This window comes from Urocampus carinirostris, chromosome 3 (genome assembly GCF_059441175.1).
Source record: "Urocampus carinirostris isolate Australia breed hairy pipefish chromosome 3, RoL_Ucar_1.0, whole genome shotgun sequence".
NCBI classification, from domain to species: Eukaryota; Metazoa; Chordata; class Actinopteri; order Syngnathiformes; family Syngnathidae; genus Urocampus; species Urocampus carinirostris.
This window is the reverse complement of record NC_142351.1, coordinates 61,065,631-61,085,146: the sequence shown is the minus strand read 5'-3', so window position 1 is coordinate 61,085,146 and position 19,516 is coordinate 61,065,631. Positions and strand designations below refer to the sequence as shown.

Sequence of the window (19,516 nt, the reverse complement as noted above, 5' to 3'; positions counted from 1 at the left end):
GAGCCATGTCTTCCTCTTTGGGACAGAGGCGAATGCCTTTGCTTTGCGTTTCTTGTTTCCGTCCTTACTGGCTGCTAAACGCAACCAAGTTGAAAAGGTTGACAGATCGGTTTCTTTGTGAACTGATTTAAATGAGCTAAAATTCATTGTTTAGGGTACAGTTAATGGAATAATTTGGATCAAATCTAAGTTTCATGGAGAAGATGTATCATTGCAAAAGTCCGGAAAAATGTTTCTGAAAAAAGAAACGAAAAGAGATAACTCTTATAACTATGGTAGGGTTTCAAAAAAAGGTCACAACCTTTTACAATGGCTACCATATTATGATTTTCAAAATATCAACTGCAAAACCGTGTCACTTGAGTTTTCAGATTTGGGATCGAAGCAATGTTGAAAGGGTTGAAAGTAGGTTTTTAGATTGTGATGAAGTTTCTAAAAAATAAAAGGCAACATTTCTATGTATGCTTTAAAATTGGGATGAGGCTTTTAAAGTCACATTAAACTGTGGCTTTTGGATTTCAAAATACATTTTGTAATTATATAATCTTTAAAAGAATAACTTGGGTTTAAACATGTTATGGATTTCAAAAGTACGCTATCACAATAGGGCTTGGGCTGAAAATGTTTTTTCGAAGCAGGAATCTGGTTTTAAAGAGGTTGGTGTGAAAGATGATCTAGTACAGGGGACTCCAACGTGGGGCCCGTGGGCACCAGAGTGCCCTATGAGGACAGCTGAGGTGCCCGTGGACGTGTTCTGAAAATAGCTCACCAGGGCTGGGTCATCATGATTTTCTAGTTAAATGACTTTTTGGGTGTGTGGTTCACTGAGTCTATTTAACCCTTTCTCCAAATAATTGATGGTGGTGGTAAAAATGGTAATGGTAAAAACATAATAAAATCATTATCAGTTATGATTTTGGAAATGCATATAAAACTTGGTGCCCTATGCGCTTCTTAGTAACAGCTTGAGAAAGGTTGGATACCCCCGATATAGTAAAAATAAAAAAAACAGGCAAAAGCAAGAATAAAAAGGAAAAATCTAGGAAAAAAAGATACAAAAGAAGTAAAAGAGAAAAAGGGAGAATAATAAAGAATCAAAGGAGATAAAACATGAAAAAACTCATGAAAAGCTAGCAAATAAGAAACAAACGGAAAAAAAGATAGAAAAAGAAGAAAAAAACAAAAGAAGAAGCAAAGGTTTTTGGGGGTCCCTCGAATCAAATTTTAACCAATAATATTGTAATACTATGCACAGAATGAATTCATATTTATTTTTAATCTATTGTTCTACTAAAATACAATAGCATCTATTTTTAACAATCCAGTGAACTCTCAACTTATTTAAACTTTGATGTAAAGTAACTAGTTTATATCGCGGGGGGCTGGAGCCCATCCCATCCATCTCCGGGCAGTGGGCAGGGGATACCCTGAACTGGTTGCCAGCCAATCGCAGGGCACACAGGGACAGACAACTCATTCGCTCATTCACACCTAGGGACAATTTGGACCGGCCAATTCACCTGAAATGCATGTTTTTGGAACGTGGGAGGAAACCGGAGTGCCCGGAGGAAACCCACGCAAGCATGGGGAGAACATACAAACTCCGCACAGGAAGTCTGGAGCTGGATTTTAACCCACGACAGGTTCCCATGACATGAACTGTGCCGCACAAGCGCTAACCACTGCGCCGCCGTGCTGCCTATATATATATATATATATATATATATATATATATATATATATATATATATATATATATATATATATATATATATATATATATATATATATATATATATAAGAAAAAGGAAGTTGTTCATCTAATTTTAATGTCTACTGAAGTGACCGTATACAGTATGGCCACTTGCCACACGAAGGCGAACTATAAAACTGTCCTAGAAACGATGAAAGACGAGCGTTTTAGGAGATGTTTTTCTCTTACTTCCACCTTGCAAATCAAAGACCTTGAGTCTGGCAATGTGGTGCAGCCTTATTTTTGAAAACATAAGACTATGTAATCCAAGAGGTACTGGCGCGACTGAAGCGCTCAACAAAATTAAATAATAAAATTAATATAGCCCAAAACATTTTAACCTATGAAAGCTTATTTCAGCTTTCCGGGGACTCTCTGGTACAGTGTTGAGTGCATCCATAATGAGCAGGCATTTTCTTTTGGATTTTTTTCACTCCGTCCACATGTACTGAAAGATTTGGATAGTTTTACCCAACTAGGTATAAATCTGAGGTCTAACGCGGTAAGCGTGAGAATACAATTTCAAGGAAAAGGCCAAGGTATTTGACGCCCTCTGTTGGATAATATTAAAACTGCATATGTTCCCTCTGTATCTTTTAATATATGAATTAATGAAAACACCCAGGATAAATCGAATCGATGTCTATCTGAAAACACGTTTATTCCAACATTTCCCTTTAGTATTTTTTTCCAGCAAGTATTGTGCCGTCAACATATAAAATGGAAATGTTTTCTTTTTTCATTTGTTGTTTCAGCACCGGAGCTGTTCATCAGGTGATGCCCTCCTCCCCTGCAGGGTCCTCAGCCTTCCCCTTACCTCCATCCTCTCGCCATGCAACCACCCTCTCACCTTCCCCTTCTCAGGATGGCGCTCTCCTGGCAATACGTGATGGGAATTTCAGTTATTTTTAAAGAACCGGGTCTTTCGGCTCTGCTTACTGATAAGAGCCGACTCTTTCGGCTTCCAAATGGTTCTTCAGATTTGTTTGAGTATTTAATTATATATTACCAAAAATAATAAAAGGTTATGCACCAAATTAATTCATTTTGAAAATGTAGAGATGACGCCTTTGAAAGAGAGAGAGAGAGAGAAAGAGAGAGAGAGAGAGAGAGAGAGAGAGAAAGAGAGAGAGAATGAATAAGAGAGAAAGAAAGAATGAATAAAATAGAAAAATACTAAATGGAATTGAATGAGAGAGAAAAATATAGATATAAGGAGAGTGAGAGAGGTTGGGCAGAGAAGGAGAAAGGAAAAAGGAAAGCAAGCGAAACAGAGAGAAAGATATGGGGAGTCCTCTCTCTCAGCTCACTTCCAATAGCCGGGTCCTAGAGCCGTTTCGCTCGCGATCGACTCACCACTACTCGCCAGTCGGCAGGCTGAAACCGCTCCGTCATGGCGTCTTCCAACCACGTCCCCCCCGCCAAGTGCGGCTGGTGGCCCATTTCGGCCATGGAGGAGGACGGAAAAGCCACGGAAGGTGAGCAGTGCGACGACGAACCGAGAGCTGCCGAACTCAAAACGCCCAACAAAGACCGCCTGGTCCTCTACCACTGGACGCAGTCGTTCGCCTCGCAAAAGGTAAGCTAGCACAAAAATGGATGCATCTCTCGGCTGCTTATGTCTTTAATGGGTTTCATTGTGGATTTTGTGTGTGTGTGTGTGTGTAAATGCATGTGCACACAGATGAAGGCTTTTTTATGACATTGTTTTGCTGCTGCAGTGGAGCGCTTATTTGCTTCGATGTTGACTGTCAGGCAAGGCATGGGCTTGACTTGAATTGCTGTGACCCATGACAGAATGCATTATTGATTCACATGATGTCGTGCAAATGGACGATGTGTGGCCACACGTGAGGTGAGCGCAAAAGGTGGAGTTTTTTTGTTTTATTTTGTTTTTGGCAAGCGTGGCTTGTGCTTGTCATGCTGCTTGTGTCACCCCCTGGGCGGCTGCAAACCATTGCAAGTGACAAAGCACATTTACCTGTTTTATACACTTTTCAAATGTCTGCCCTTTAAATTCTCAGATACAAACTTTGAGGCAATTCATCCCACTTAAATATGTTTTAGTTTGTTTGTGTTTACCCCTTTTTACTGATGTTTCATTTCAATCAGATCAGAGGTATTAAACTTGCGGCCCTTGGGCCAATTGTGGCCCTTACGATGACATTTTGGGGCCCCCACTTGAATCCTACCATTCATCCATTTTATTTCGCTTATTCAGAGTCTGGTTGCGAGGGCAGCAGCCTCAGCAGAGAAGCCCAGACCTCCCTCAGGGTTCCCACAGATCCTTGAAAAGTCTTAAAATGCATTGAATTAATTATTGGTAAATGGTAAATGGTCTGCATTTAAATAGCGCTTTTTAAGTCAAAGAAGACCTCCCAAAGCGCTTTACAATGTGCTTCACACTTACACACACACACACTCACACACCAATAGCGGCCATGCAAGGCGCCTACCTGCTTATTGGGGGCATTAGGGATTCAGTGTCTTGCCCAAGGACACTTCGACATATGACACGGAGCCGGGAATCGAACCTGCAATCTCCTAAAATGAAGGCCTTAATTGGCATTAAAATTCCTTCTATCTTATTTACAAGTCTTAAAATGTTAACATTTTCATTAGTTTGCACTAAAACCATTTATAACATATATCAATTGAAGGAAACAATCAAAACACTGAGGTGGTTTTAGTCGGGCCTTTACAGCAGACTCATTTCTTAGGTCTACCCACAATGCACATAGAACCTTCGGACAGAGACCTTTACTTTATTTACTTTTTTACTTTGCATGGCTGACTCCGCTATCTTTGTGTGAGTGTGTGTGTGTGTGTGTAAAGTATGAAGTAAATTGTAAAGCACTTGAGGAGGTCTTCAGTGACTTTAAAAGCTCTTTGTAAACTTACTCCATTTACTTTGGACCATATGAAAGTGTCAATTTAATGAGATGTGTCTGTCCAACAAACGTTTTTCGCCTCAGTTAAAAGCTGTGCCAGGTAATGTGTACAGGGCATAATGTCATGTGTGCAAAAAAAATATTTTTTTGTTCTGTTTGTTTCAATTGTGCTTTTGACGGCAACTTGGACTTAGATTTGATTTTAAAGAGCATTAAAAAAAGTCTTAGAAAGTCTTTAAATAAGATTGCCTAAGCTCTAGGAACCCTGTCCCTATCCCCAGCCACTTCATCCAGCACATCCAAGCTAGTCTAGAGACGTAGTCTTTCCAGTGTGTCCTTGGTCGTCCCTGAGGTCTGGTGGGGGTGGAACATGTCCGGAACACCTCCCGTTGGGGGTGTCCGGGGGGCATCCTTATCAGATGCCCGACCCACCTTAACTGGCTCCTGTCAATGCGAAGGATTAGCGGCTTTACACTGAGTCCTTCCCGGATGGCCGAGCTTCTCACCCGATTTCTAAGGGAGAACCCAGTCACTCTGCGGAGGAAACTCATTTAAGCTGGATGTAACTGGGATCTTGTTCTTTTGGTCATGACCCACAGTTCACGACCATAGGTGAGGGTAAAAATGTAGATCGACCGCTAAATCGAGTGCTTTGCCTTCTGGCTCAGCTCCTTCTTCACCACGATGGACCGGTACAGGGTCCGCATGACGGCAGACGCACCGATCCGTCTGTTAAACTACCGTTCCATTCTACCCTCACTCATGAACAAAACCACAAGATACTCAAATCCTCCACTTGGGGCAGGATCTCATCCCCAACCCGGACAAAGCATGCCACCCTTTTCCGGCTGAGGACCATGGTTTCGGACTGGGAGGTTCTGAACTTAATCCCGGCCTCTTCACACTCGGCTGCAAACCGCTCCAGTGAGAGGTGACAGCACCACATCGTCTGCAAAAAGCAGAGATGCTAAGGCACACAAACCAAATCTATTCCCTGCCAAGACTGCGCCTAAAAATTCTGTCCATATAAGTTCTAAACAGAACTGTGACAAAGGGCAGCCTTAGTGGAGTCCAACTCCCACTGAAAAACGAATCCGACTTACTGCCGGCAATGCAGACTAAACTTTAATATTAAAGGGACGGTGTTTATTATCTAACCAGTTTATGTTGCATTGTGTTATGCGACCATAAACAAGTGCTCAAACTCACAAAGTGTGTATTATTTGACCTCTAGATGTTGCTGTATGGTGTAGTGAGGGGTCACAGACCTTTTTGAACCTGAGAGCTTCTTTTTGTAAATAATTGACACGATGGGCTACCAGTTTGATATGAACTTCTAAAATGAAACTTTTTGTAATATGGCAATGTTGTTACTATGTTTTTACCAGGTTTTAATTATTAGTAGAGTTAAGATAGGATCAGTCAATCAGTAAAACATGCTAGTCAGAAATCAAATTTCCTGGAAAACTCACAATTGCCTTTTTGAGTTTTTTGGGTACCCGTAGCAGCAAAGTGGCCAACAATGATGTCAGTTCCCTTTATGTGGGCACATGTTTTTAAAATAAATGCTATTTATTTGACGGGTTGCTTTTTTATATGATTGTTTTGTTTTTTTAACCACTACAATGTGCTAAATAATAAATACTGTCCCTTTAAAGACATCAAACGCCCCACCCCAGGAAAAAAAAAGTCAACCTATATTTTTATAATGCCGGGGTTCTAAGACTATCACAATCGGGAACACTGAACTATGTTTCAAGGGACAGTTTGTATTTCCTGACCGCTAGGTGTCGCTGTATTGTTTAGTGCGACCGGAAACGAGTAATTAAAAGCACAAGGAAGAATACATATTACAGAGACTCAATTTGACCAAACAGCACCATTTTTCTTAAAATTGTTTATCTTGATGGGGCAACTTCAAGTGTTGTAGATTTGCTAAATGGATTTGGTTTATGAATCCATACAAAATGTAGTCTCTACATTCTAAAGGTGGTTTATGTTCATTTCTTTAGAATATTTTGCAAAGTATATTTAATAGTCTTGTTTTATTTCTTCCTGATTTTGTGAACTCCATTTATTTGCTCCAAAAAGATCTTGTGCATTTGGTTTCATCAAAAAAAGGCAGATCTGATTTCTTTGCATTTCTATTTACTTTTGCAGATTTGAATTGTTTCCTGTAGAAACCATGAAAAAAGAGTGAAGGTTTATTGTGTGCCATCTGAGCAAGTGAACCATGTGGCATGATGATGTGTGACTAACACAATTACGTAATAAAGTGTAATGTGAATGTGGCAGTTTTGCTGTACGGAGCAAAAATCTCATTCAGTCTTATCACTGATCCAGTTGATGTTAAGAGTTCAGTTTTCAGCTTAATTAGAACAATACATCATGATAATAAGTCCCGTTTTTATTTTTAACCCCATTTGAAAATAAAAGGAATGGAATTCATGAGAAGGGGCTCACCTGGGTGTAGGCAAACCTTTTGGTTCAAAAATATTAGCAGAAGGGCGAGGCCAAGAAGAAAAAAATGATATTCATTGATTAGATTTTTTTTATCGGCTTATCTAGTCTCAAATCATATACTTAGAAGATAAAAAGTTAATGTAGGTCCATCCAATTTATCTTATTAGCATTTAATATACATGCATACATCTAAATGTGCATATTTATTTTATTTTATATTTATTATGAATCAATGAATTTCACAACATAGGTTTTGAAACACTCCGAATGAAAGAAAAGTAACATACTTTGTCGCTTTTTAAAGCACTATATTCAATCATTTGCATTAAAAAAGTGTTTTTGCATGACAAATACTTTCATAAATGAAATAGAAAATGAAAAAAAACCAAGGAACAAGAGTGGCTGCGAAATATATTTTATTAGTACTTTTCACCATCATACACATTCACCATTTTCATTGGGTGGGCCAAACTAAAGGGCTCAGCGGGCCAAATGTGGCTCGCGGGCCTTAATTTTCCACCCTTCGCCTACATCAGCAGGCAGTGACAGCTGTGTGAAGGACAACAAAATAAGAATTGTCATCCCAAATTGATTTTCAAACTTTGATGCACTCAATGGACTGTGGGTTTGTCCCTGAAGCTACGGTGTTATCTTGGATTTCCACCAATGCCTTGATTTACAAATTGTTTGCAAACCCTCAAACGGATTTAAAAAAAAAAAAAAAAGAATCAATTTTGGTGTCCATGGCCTTCTATGCTTTGTATAAAGAATACATGTCATTGCTTTACCATTTCTGTTCAACTATGCCATGACAACATTTGTGGTTTGGTGTTGATTTGTCCATGCAGGCCTGCATTGTTTTTGGATGAAAAGCTACCTGGTTGTATCAATTATAATATTCGTAAAGTAATTCCATGCATCCATCCATTATCTTCTGCTCTCCAGGGCAGCAGCCTTAACAGGAAAGCCCAGACATCCCTATCCCTAGCCACTTCCTCCAGCTCATCCGAAGGGATCCCGAGGCGTTCCCAGGCCAGCCTAAAGACATGTTCTCTCCAGCGTGTCCTGGGTCGTCCCCAAGGCCTCCTGCCGGTTGGACATCCTAATCAAATGCCCAAGCCACCTCAACAGGCTCCACTTAATGTGGAGGAGCAGTGGTTCTAGATAGAGTCCCTCCCAGATGACTGAGCTTCTCACCTTATCTCTAAGGGACAGCTGCAGAGGAAAATTATTTCAGCCACTTGTATCAGAGATTGTATTCTTTCGGTCATGACCCACAGTTCATGACCATAGGTGGGTGTAGGAACGTAGATCGACCGGTAGATAGAGCGTTGCCTTTCGGCTCAGCTCCCTCTTCACCACAACAGACCGGTACAGGGTCCGCATGATGGCAGATGCTGCACCGACCCGTCTGTCGAGCTCTCGTTTCATCCTACCCTCACTCGTGAACAAGACCTCAAGAAGATACTTGAACTCCTCTACTTGTGGCAAGATCTCATCCGCAACCCAGAGGGAGAATGCCACCCATTTCCGACTGAGTACCATAGTCTGGCACTTAGAGGGGCTGATCCTCCTACCGGCCGCTTTACACTCGGCTGCGAATCGCTCCAGTGAGAGCTGAAGATGACGGCCTAAAGAAGCCAACAACACCACATCATCTGCAAAAAGCAGTGATGCAATGCTGAGGCCCCCAAACCGGGATCCTTACCCACCAAGGCTGCGCCTAGAAATCCTGTCCATAACAGTTATGAACAGAATCTGTGACAAAGGGCAGCCCTGGCGGAGTCCAACTCCCACCAGAAACGAATACGACTTACCGCTGTCAATGCAGACCAGACTCTGGCACCGGGCATACATGGACCGCACAGCTATAGTAATTAATTTATTGAAATAAATTATTAGTTGCTTATCCTCTATTGTCGCAGGGTTGCTGGAGCAAATTCCTGCCAACTTTGGGCAGGGCACACCCTAGACCAGCGGTTTCCAAAGTGGTGCCCACAGGCACCAGTGTGCCCCCTGATGACAACTGAGGTGCCCATGGACATGTTCTGAAAATAGCTCACTAGTGCTGGGTCATTGTGATTTTCTCGCAAAATTACATTTTTTAGTGGTTAACTGAGTCTCTTGATCCAGCCATCTCTCCATCCATCCATTATCACCGCTTATCCTCAGTAGGGTCGCGGGGGTGCTGGAGCCCATCCCAGTCATCTTCGGGCAGTGGGCAAAGGACACCCTGAACTGGTTGAGAACATGCAAACTTCACACGGGGAGGCTGTGGTAGCTCTACTGAACCATACTTCCATTAATTAACCTAGTGTTGAGTAACAAGCGCAATAAAGTAGACAAAATGATGCCTTGGCAACCTCATAACTCGGCAGCACAGTAGCAAAGAAACATACATTAAATGACTTACCTAATTCCTGGTAATAGTATAGTAATACTTTATAACTTGTAAAAACATTGTAGAAACATAGTAAAAACATGATAAATTGTTATTTTAGGAATGCATTTCAAACTGAGTGTCCTCTGCGCAAATTAGAAACAAGAAGTAGCTCTCTCCTTCAAAAAGGTTGGACCCCCCTGCCTTAGACTTCCCAGGAAATCACGCAGCAAACTGGTAAAGTGAAAAAACAAATTAAAAGTTGTTTCCGAGATAAAAAAAAACGGATGTCAAGTTACCCATCTCAAGGCGTCATTGTAGTTCAAGTGACATGTAACAAAATGCAAAAGGTTGGCTTGGTGCGAGCATTTCATTGTCTTTCGGCGAGCTATGTTTGCCTTCTCATGATAAAAAGGTGCTTCTTGCAGGTACGCTTAGTGATCAGCGAGAAGGGCCTGGTGTGTGAGGAGCGTGACGTTAGCCTGCCCCTGCAAGAGCACAAGGAGCCTTGGTTCATGAGGCTCAACCTGGGCGAGGAGGTCCCCGTCTTCCTTCACGGTGACAACATCATCAGCGACTATAACCAAATCATCGACTACCTGGAGATCAACTTTGTGGGAGGTGAGACTTTGGGCATATGTTTGGAAAAAGAAACTTTGGCGTGTTGTCAGGGAAACTGCCACTAGGCGGATTCAGAGGGGCCGGGTTCAAAACGATTGTTCTTTTACCAACAAGGCTAAAACTGTTTGACTTCAGGGGAGCATAGCTTTCCTTTCAAGGACATGAAATTGTTTGAAAACGATCTAGTTCTTCTGGAGCCTTTATGATAGGAAATGATACATAAAATGGATGGAATGATGGATAACTGTGCAAACCATAACCACTGCCAACTCATATTTTCTACTTTATTGAGAAAAGGGGAAGCTGGGAGGCCTGTGTTATATTATTGTCTATTCAACCATTGTGCTGTTGCATAATCTGCTTGACAATTGTACTTAATGGTTGGAGTTAAGGGTTAGGTTTTAGTGTTAAGAATAAGAATTGTCTTCATTGTAATTGATAACAACATTGTGAACATTGTCTACAAAGAGTTTAGATGTGACAAGCCAAAATAAACATGTAAAAAGGCTTGAAAGAGAAAAATAATATAAAAAGAGTGTTAGGATAAATAGGCAAATGTACTTACAAGGTAGTACTTTAAAACTGGTCTAAGTTGTAAATACATAAGAGCATTAATGCAATAAAAAAAGTTGTGTTTTTTTCTGATTGCTGTCGCCCTCCCAGAATATCACATGTGATGCCATATGTCAGAATGCTCTCCACTGCGGCTCTGTAGAAGTTAAGGATTAGGGGGTTAGGGGTTTAGGGTTTTTGTCTAAAACAGAAGCCAGAAAAATGAGAGAAAATAAAAAGTTCCTCCAAATTTCAAGTTTGTGTGAAAACACTACAGATTATTTTTTTGGTATTCCTAGAAGCTGGTCAGTTTAAGTCCAAATTTGTTGTTGTTGGGTGTGGTCGCAATGCAATATGCAAATGTTGTCATTCGGCTGTCGCTCTCAGCAATGGTCCACTCGGGATAATGGAATGGGCCCAAAACTGAGCAGTTCATTTTAGGCAGACCAAAATGGCAATTTTAATCAGCCCTTTCAAAAAAAAGAAGCCTGCGTATGCGCTCTGTAATAGTCACCAGGGAATAATGGCTCACCAAAACTGCGCATTTTTAGGGTTTTTTTGGGGGGGTAAAAAAGTGCCTTCTGCTGGCTCCAGTCACAGCAAAACATGATTGGAGATAATGGATAGCGGACGCACGAGGGCAGTTCATTTGGGGCGTTACTGATTTACGCCGAAAAATAATTGCCGATCCAACAAAGTTTTTTTTTTAACTAGTCCCTGCTGGCAGCAACGTGTCATCAGGGATAATTGACCGCGACTGAACGAATAAGTTCACTTTTTGGTGCACAGCATTTCCCCAAAAAAAGAGCCACCAGCCCTTATGAAAATGAGCTCTGCCGGGCCCTGCTTGCAGCAATATCTGATTGGGGATTATGAATCGCGGAATATTTCTCAACCCACAATGCCCGAGGCTGCAAAGTTCGAAGCATAAAGTAGCGAGGGATTACAGTATTCAAAACCAAAGATGAAGGACACGTGTTATTTTTGCAAGAAAATACTTTTGGAAAAAAACACAGACGCTCATTGGTGTTATGCATAGAACCCTAAGATCTGTTTACCCAAAGCTAAAACTGTTTCAGAAAAGTGGAGCAAGTTTAGCCAGTATTTAACCTGATAATTGCAAAGTGGTTGGCCTTCATCTTTTTGGAACTCGTACCTGGGCCTCACATGTCCCTTTCCTGCATTTCCTCAACATTGTTTCTTGCTCTGTTACGGGCAGAAGCGGTGGCCCAGCTGATACCGCCGGCAGACTCGGCGCTCGGTGAGCGAGTGCAGCAGTACCGCAGGCTCCTGGACAGCCTCCCCATGGACGCGTACACGCACGGCTGCATCCTCCATCCTGAGCTCACCACCGACTCTATGATCCCAAAGTACGCCACTGCTGAGATACGTCGTAAGTCAAGCCGACTCCATGATAGTGATGAGGATCTCTTGCCAAGGGGAGGGGGACTCTGTTTTTTTTCATTGAGTTATTTTTAAAATTAAAAGTCAGTGTATAAATATGTTGTTAGAAATACACATTGGGGAAACTTGCACTTGTTTCTTGAAGTAAGCTGGTAGTAATGGGTCACAGGAAACAATCCTACCCAAAGTTCGCCCTGCAGTTGAACGTGACCATGCGATTTTCTCAGCCTGTTTTATTGTCTTACCTTAATTTATAAATGACGTCTACGCAATGTTCCTTTTGGATTAAAGCATCAATAGGTAGGCAATCCTCCATTATGAGTAAAACGTCCATGTATCAAGGACAAAAATACTGGATGTCTTGAGTTGCTAATTCTACTGTATCACTTGTTCTATTGTTTGGGGCTGAATTACACGCCAAATAAGAATCCCTCTGCCATGAGGCAAAGTATTGTGTGCCTCACTCCGCATCTTCTGATGCTCTGCACAGTAAAAAGTTACATGCTAATTGTATATAAAAAAATTGTGATGTTAAATAAATTACCATTTGATACATTTTTATATTTCATGAGAGGTGAGGCACAGCCACATGTGCCTCCATTGACTGTATATCCCCGCCTCTATTTAATTAATGTTTTGTTTTCTGAACAGTACAGTACTAATGCTGCCTACAAATTGGCGATAGACTTTTTGGTTGATGCAAAACAAGGTGAAAAAATATTTTATTTTTAGTTGTATAGCTTAGTTTAGGATTTGTTTTTTTCTGACACATTTAAGTCGTGTTTTTACATATTTATATACAAGAACATGTTTTCTCTATTGCGAACACATGAAGTAGTACCTCATTTTCAAAAAGTAAATCCACACAAGCTAAATAAACTTAATATATCACCGTGACGTCACGCTACTCCATTCTTTTACATCTTGTGCATTTTTGTCTGCAGGACATTTGGTCAATGCAACGACAGAGCTAATGAAGTTGGACCACGAGGAACCCCAACTGATGGAACCTTACCTGTCCAAGCAGAAGAAGCTAATGGTCAGTTCAGTACATCCACTTTGCCTCTGATGACTTTAGTGTTTTTTTCTTAGCGTTTAGAAGGACATAGCGGTAGGATGAGTTACCTCACACAAGATGTTTGAAGTCTGCATGACATAGTCTTAAATGTATGGTCAATAAAAACATTCTCGATTAAGATTTCAAACCTTTTCTTTCTCGCTGTTTTTATTTTCATGTCAAATGTGCTAAAGATTGACAAATTTCTGGCACATGGCTGTAATGTCCACATTTTTGGCTTCAATACTATGTGGTTTGTTTGTTTTTCATGCTAGCTGACAACCACATAGGGAAATGTTAGATTAATGATATCTGATAGTTTTAACACATCCAAAAATGACAACTTCTGTATAGTCTGTGTAGACAAATGCAAGGGCAAACAAAAGAAAAAGAAAAGTGGGCACAGTGTTTTGATTGCAATTTGCTCAAGATGGTACATTGTACATTTGCCACAACCGCTTGTCAGAATGATTATCAATGCTGTCCATACAGAGGGATTAATGAGACACAAGCACTTTGTTCTACTCCATGCTCTTCTTGTCTTATATTTCTACTTAATAAAGAGTTATTCTAATATTAGACTATCTGAAGCTTATTCGTAATATTAAATCACAGTGTTACAAGTGTCCATAAGCAGTGTTACAACGGTTCCCAGTACTGGCTACTGTTTATATCTCTGTTTGAGAGACTGGCACAGACCTTTGGAGCTACTAGGACTCGAACATTGATATTAAACTTGTAAAATACAAATTAAGGTACCATGTACTGCGTACAAATTTGATAGTACTAGCACAAAAGATTATAAATTGGGTAAGGAGAAAGCAAAATGTGTAAGCACTTCACCAGGTCTCCCCTTCTAATTTCATCTAAAACAAACATATTGACTGATAAACACACAATAACAAAGTTTTAGGGGAGGTTTAGAGAGATGGGTGTGGTTCTGTCCATCAGGGAAATAGGTAGACGGGTGGCTTTTTTTTTCTTTTTGACGTTCTGTCTGTAGCTTGTATTGATACTTCAATACTCCCAGTGGGCCTGAGTCCTTTTGGCATCCTGTCTGTAGCTATCTGTGCGTCCAAGTGGCAAAAGGATACTCAGCTTAACTTTTGAAAATCTATCTTCCTATCGAAGACATTTCCTCTCGTGGGGGTTGGCTAGAGTAAAAACACACTCGTATTTCAATCATTCTTCCAACTTTGCTCTTCCCAACATGACACCGAACATTAAGCCCACAGCACAACAAGGGGTGCAGTGCCATGCAACCCTTCATTAGCAGAAAGGCCCGACAACATACTATTTTTTGTTGCTGTTGAAAGTGCGTCATTCACTTAAAATGTAATTTTCAAAATTCCAAATTTGACAGGCTAAGATCTTGGACCACGATAACGTCAACTACCTGAAGAAAATCCTGGGGGAGCTCGCCATGGTTTTAGATCAAGTGGAAGCCGAACTGGAGAAAAGGAAACTGGAGTACCAAGGTACCGAGGTCTGTTCCGTCGACAAGTGTGGGCAACGTAACAGCACTGTGCTTTTTTTCCTCCCCCGGCAGACCAAAAAAGCGACTTGTGGCTCTGCGGACCTGACTTTACCCTGGCCGATATCTGCCTGGGGGCCTTGCTGCACCGGCTCAAGTTCTTAGGACTTTCTAAGAAATACTGGGAGGACGGCAGTCGGCCCAACCTGCAGTCCTTTTTCCTGCGCGTGCAAAAACGCTACGCTTTCCGCAAGGTCCTGGGCGATATCCACACAACGCTGCTGTCAGCGGTGCTGCCCAACGCCTTCCGGATGGTCAAGAAGAAGCCGCCGTCCTTCTTCGGGGCCTCCTTTCTCATGGGCTCCCTCGGCGGCATGGGCTACTTTGCCTACTGGTTTTTAAAAAAGAAATACATGTAGTGAATGCTCTGTGTTTAATGTCTGTATTGGTGTGATATCGGAACTTTTCTGTAACGTTTGACGATTGCGGGGCAACCGCGCTCGACATAGGAAGCTCCGTCCGCTACTTACCGGGTCAAGTAAAAACACAGTGAAGACATTCCTTGACAAGACATTGTTGAGTGCACATTTTCGGGTACTCGCAGCCGCTACCGAGCTGGTTTTGCTTGCATTTGACCTTTTTTCAAGGCTTGCCGCCGCTTCACCTATACAAAATTATGCACTTCAATCAAGCCAATGCAGTCGTACACAGTTACATACACAGAGGTTAAGTGAGCTTCGCACACCAAAACTCGTATCACTCATAACTGCCAAAAGCACTGGGCCGCAGGACTGTGGATCATTTTCGACCTTGTGCCCAAAACATTTAAGCTAGAAATTTGCATTCATAAAACATTGAGTCTCAAAAGTTCTCCGAAGCGCAAAGTACATCTTTCAGGAGGTTACAAATTGTCTTCGGTACTCATCAAAAAAATGATAGAAAGTCCTGCTTCAAGGTTGAAATAATTAAAAATGCATGTTTAAACTTATGTGTCAAATAATTCTTACCAAAACAAAAAATGCCATCACACATGTAAAACTACTGCTTTTTCGCCCAAAAATCGAACTGTCTTAGAAAATGAAGTCCTCACGGGTTATTTTTATGTAAGTATTGATGAATCTGTAGAGGAAAAACAACTATTTCTTAGCCCAACATTCCCAATAAAAAAAATACCAATCCTTTACATTTAAACCAAATTATTAGTTATTTTCTGAAAGAAAAAGAAGAAAATAAAATAAAGTTTGTTCTGTAAATAATGTGATAACAGTTATAAGCTTGAGCTAAAGTAAAACACATTTTCAAAAGTATCACATGACATTTTTTAACAACTGTTTAGATCAAGTTATATTCTAATAAGGGTATTTTTTTTCTTTTAACATAGATATAAATTATTTCATAAAACTGACATACTTAATGTATTCGTCATTTATTTAAAAAAATATTCTGATGGTTTTACTGGTAAAAAAACGATTATTTAGGAAAATACAAAAAAAAAATCCCATCAACTACATCTCCTGCCCGCCTTTCCCCCAAAAGCACATAGTCATCAAAAAGTTTTAGTTTCATTCGGTAAAAAATATTCTTTAAGTTTATTTCAGATTACAATCTTCTCATTTTGTGAGATTATTTTTTTAAGTTCATTCATTTTTCTTGGGCCATGACTGATTTCCAATAAGACCACACCTATAATAACTACACTAACGCATGTTTTTTCTTTCCCCCCAAATTTGCCCAACCCCCCCCCCCCCCCCCCCCCCCCCCCCCCAAATCCATATTTTACTTTAAAAGACAAAATTTACAACATTGAATATTCAACCCGGTTACGTCTTCTGTGTTTCTTTAGTTGCCCATAAAATGTAAACAAAATGCACAAAGTAGAAAGAAAACAGAAATCAAGACATCATTTCTTGTTTTTGTGTTGGCAATAATGATCAGGAAAACTAATGCGTAGCAACTTCTGGCTCTGGAGATTTAATTTGCATTGGATATTATTCATGTCATGATCAAGGATTTTGGGAAGCCACACGTCAACAAACACAGAAAATAAAAAAATAAATAAAAAAGAATTATACTGGAAATTGGCGCAATAAGTTGAGTGCCGCTGTGCGAAATCAGAACATGGCAACCTTTGCTAGCTAAAAGTCATCATTCTGCTAGTTTGTTGCTATCTATGGCAGTGTTTTTCAACCAGTGTGCTGGGTCACACTAGTGTGCCGTGAGACCTTGTCTAGTGTAAAGCAGGAAATTGCTCAATTTTATCTTTTAAAAAAAAACTGCCATTGTTCAGTATTTTTCTTCTTCCAGTGATCAGCCAAGTAACGATGACAAATATTTTTTTATATATATAAAATATGTGTTGTTTAGTTGGTAGGGATAAGGAAATATGAAGCTGTTTAATATTCAACTGCAAAAAATAATTACCTATGTAAAATTAAGTAAAAAATATTTTGATGATTTTAATGATTATTTTCTTATTTTTATTGAAAATACATTTAAAAATTGAACACAGTAAAAAATTATTCCACCGGCAGATAATTTTTTGTTCATTGCAGGTACTATATTTGAAAGTTTCCAGAAAAATATAATGGGATATAACTAGAAACAGGTTGAAAAAAGTAGTAAAATTCGAAATTCTAGCAAAAATATTAAACCAAATGAAGAATTAAAATTACCTCCTGATCCAGGGTGACCACACAATATAAAACTTTATACTGTCAATTCGGGCAAAAATGACAACGTTTAAAAAGAAAAAACACGAACATAATTATTTTTAAACTTTTTCCATGAAAAGTGTGCCTTGGCTCAAAAGGGGTCGAAAAACACAACTGTGTTCTATGGCAAGTCGGCTTGCAACTGTTAGAATCATCAAAACAATTTAAAAAATAAAGGCTCTTATTTCTATACCAACTTTATTCCAAAAAAGTTCATTAGTTTGAAAGCCGAATACAGATCTCACCATTAAAAAAATTATGTAAGAAAATTGGACACATCGATGAAGGATGACAGAAATTAAAGACATTCAACAATTCTAAGGATTTCAACAAACGTGTACAATCAATTTGATGTAGTTGAATGATTGTATATCAACTTTAGTTATGCTTAACAGCAAAATAAAACGATTCGTGTAATCGTGTCACAACTGCAAAGCCAAACCTCATAAGTCATGATTTAGTTTAGCTCAATGCTAGTAAGAAATGGTTACTGTGCTGAAAAGTAGCATACATGTGTCTGACATAACATCTTAAAGAGTAACTACTTGAAAACACGCCATGAGCACAAAGATAAACAATGCGGCAGTAAAATTGTCTCAGAAATATGCTTCAATCAAGGCCAACATTTAAGAGTGCCTGTTTTTGTCAGTTTTAATATTTGATACTAATTAGACTTTGCAGCTTTCATTGCCGCTCGACCGGGAACTTGCGGCGTCTCACACACTCGAGAAAATATTTTTTGTGATTGTGGCCGTCCTCTCACAATACTTTTATTTTTTTATATTTATATATGTATATCTGCATTTATTTATAGTGCTTTTTACGATATTTGTTCATAAGCCTTAATTTATTCTGTTTCCATCAACGACAAATAAACAGAAACAGGTTCATTGCATGGTTTGCGTTTGTTATGCGATGATTTTGTTTTCGTTGTTTGTTATTTCTGCTTCATGATTGTTACATACAGTATTTTCATGTACCTTTTTATTTTACTGACTAGAGCAGTCACGCAGCAGTTTCCAACCACCGTGTCGCGGAACGATACGAGGCCGCATAGATAGAAAAATAAGTGTCATTGGTTTTGCATGTATTGTTCCATTGCGACCTCTGCGTTCACACCAAACGTGAAGTGGGGCTTCGAGGCGAAGCATTTAAATTAAAATCAGTGTGGTTCGCATGGGCGGGAGCAGTTGCCGTTGTGTTCGAAGCGAGGATTCCCCACTTACGGACACAGCAATGGATAAATCAAACACAGGGTTCGCACACCTTTTCTCATAGCCAAATTCAAGGACTTTTTAAGGACTTTCATAGCCAATTATCCAATTTCACCAGTGTCATTAAAAGAAAAAAAATCCAGTTTGAATCATGTGTTTTGCAGAGCCACAAATATATCTGCAATTTACATGTTCGTTTATTAATCTTGCGTGGTCATTTATCAGAACATGATTTTTCAGATCTCTAATGAAACGGGAATATTTTTGTGGATCTGAACAATATGTGTGTAAATATTTTTGAGAAAAACCCTCCTAATATGGGTAAAAATGACTGTATTATGTAGCTTAAATTTTCCATTGCAGGAAATTATTACCGTTACGATTTTCCACTGGGAAATGCTACCTTAATCTTTCGCATGGCCTATATATAGATAGATAGATAAATAGATAGATAATACTTTATTCATCCCCGTAGGGAAATTCACACTTTCGGCAGTATCCTTGTGTTGAAAATAAAATAATAATAAAGTAAAAGGAATATAATACATAAATACCCAATGTAACGTGTTGATATAGAGTATTTAAATAGTGCTACATAAAATACACACTGTAATAAAATAGGGTAATATGCAAATGTGGGGTTTAATGTGGGCTTTTACTCCCCCGGGTGGAGTTAAAGAGCCTTATGGCATGAGGAAAAAATGATCTCCTCAGTCTGTCCGTGGAACAAGACTGTGAATGCAGTCTGTCACTAAAGTTGCTCTTCTGTTCGGAGCTGATGCTGTGTAGTGGATGTGACGAATCGTCCATGATAATTGATGCGTAATTCTTCCTCTAATACACTTTTGATTGCCCTGTTTAGGTGCAGCATGCACCTGTCTTTTTGGGTGCGATAAATAGGGGCGATGACGCTCATAGGACAATGCTGCACAAACTAATGCTAGCTGTTGCTAATCACGAGGGTAGTATAATTGCAATGGAAAAGCAAAGCCACCA

At 39.8% G+C, this 19,516-nt stretch overlaps 1 protein-coding gene across 1 annotated transcript; it reads left to right on the top strand.

Annotated features, from left to right (window-relative positions):
- Positions 1–3,065: 3,065 nt before the first annotated feature.
- gdap1l1 (ganglioside induced differentiation associated protein 1-like 1) lies at positions 3,066–15,579 on the top strand. Its single transcript, XM_088332820.1, has 6 exons — positions 3,066–3,332; positions 9,916–10,108; positions 11,880–12,053; positions 13,009–13,103; positions 14,485–14,599; positions 14,671–15,579. Exons 1-6 carry the CDS (start codon positions 3,147–3,149, stop codon positions 15,012–15,014), a joined length of 1,107 nt encoding a protein of 368 aa, XP_088188946.1. The 5' UTR covers positions 3,066–3,146; the 3' UTR covers positions 15,015–15,579.
- The last annotated feature ends 3,937 nt before the right edge of the window (positions 15,580–19,516 follow it).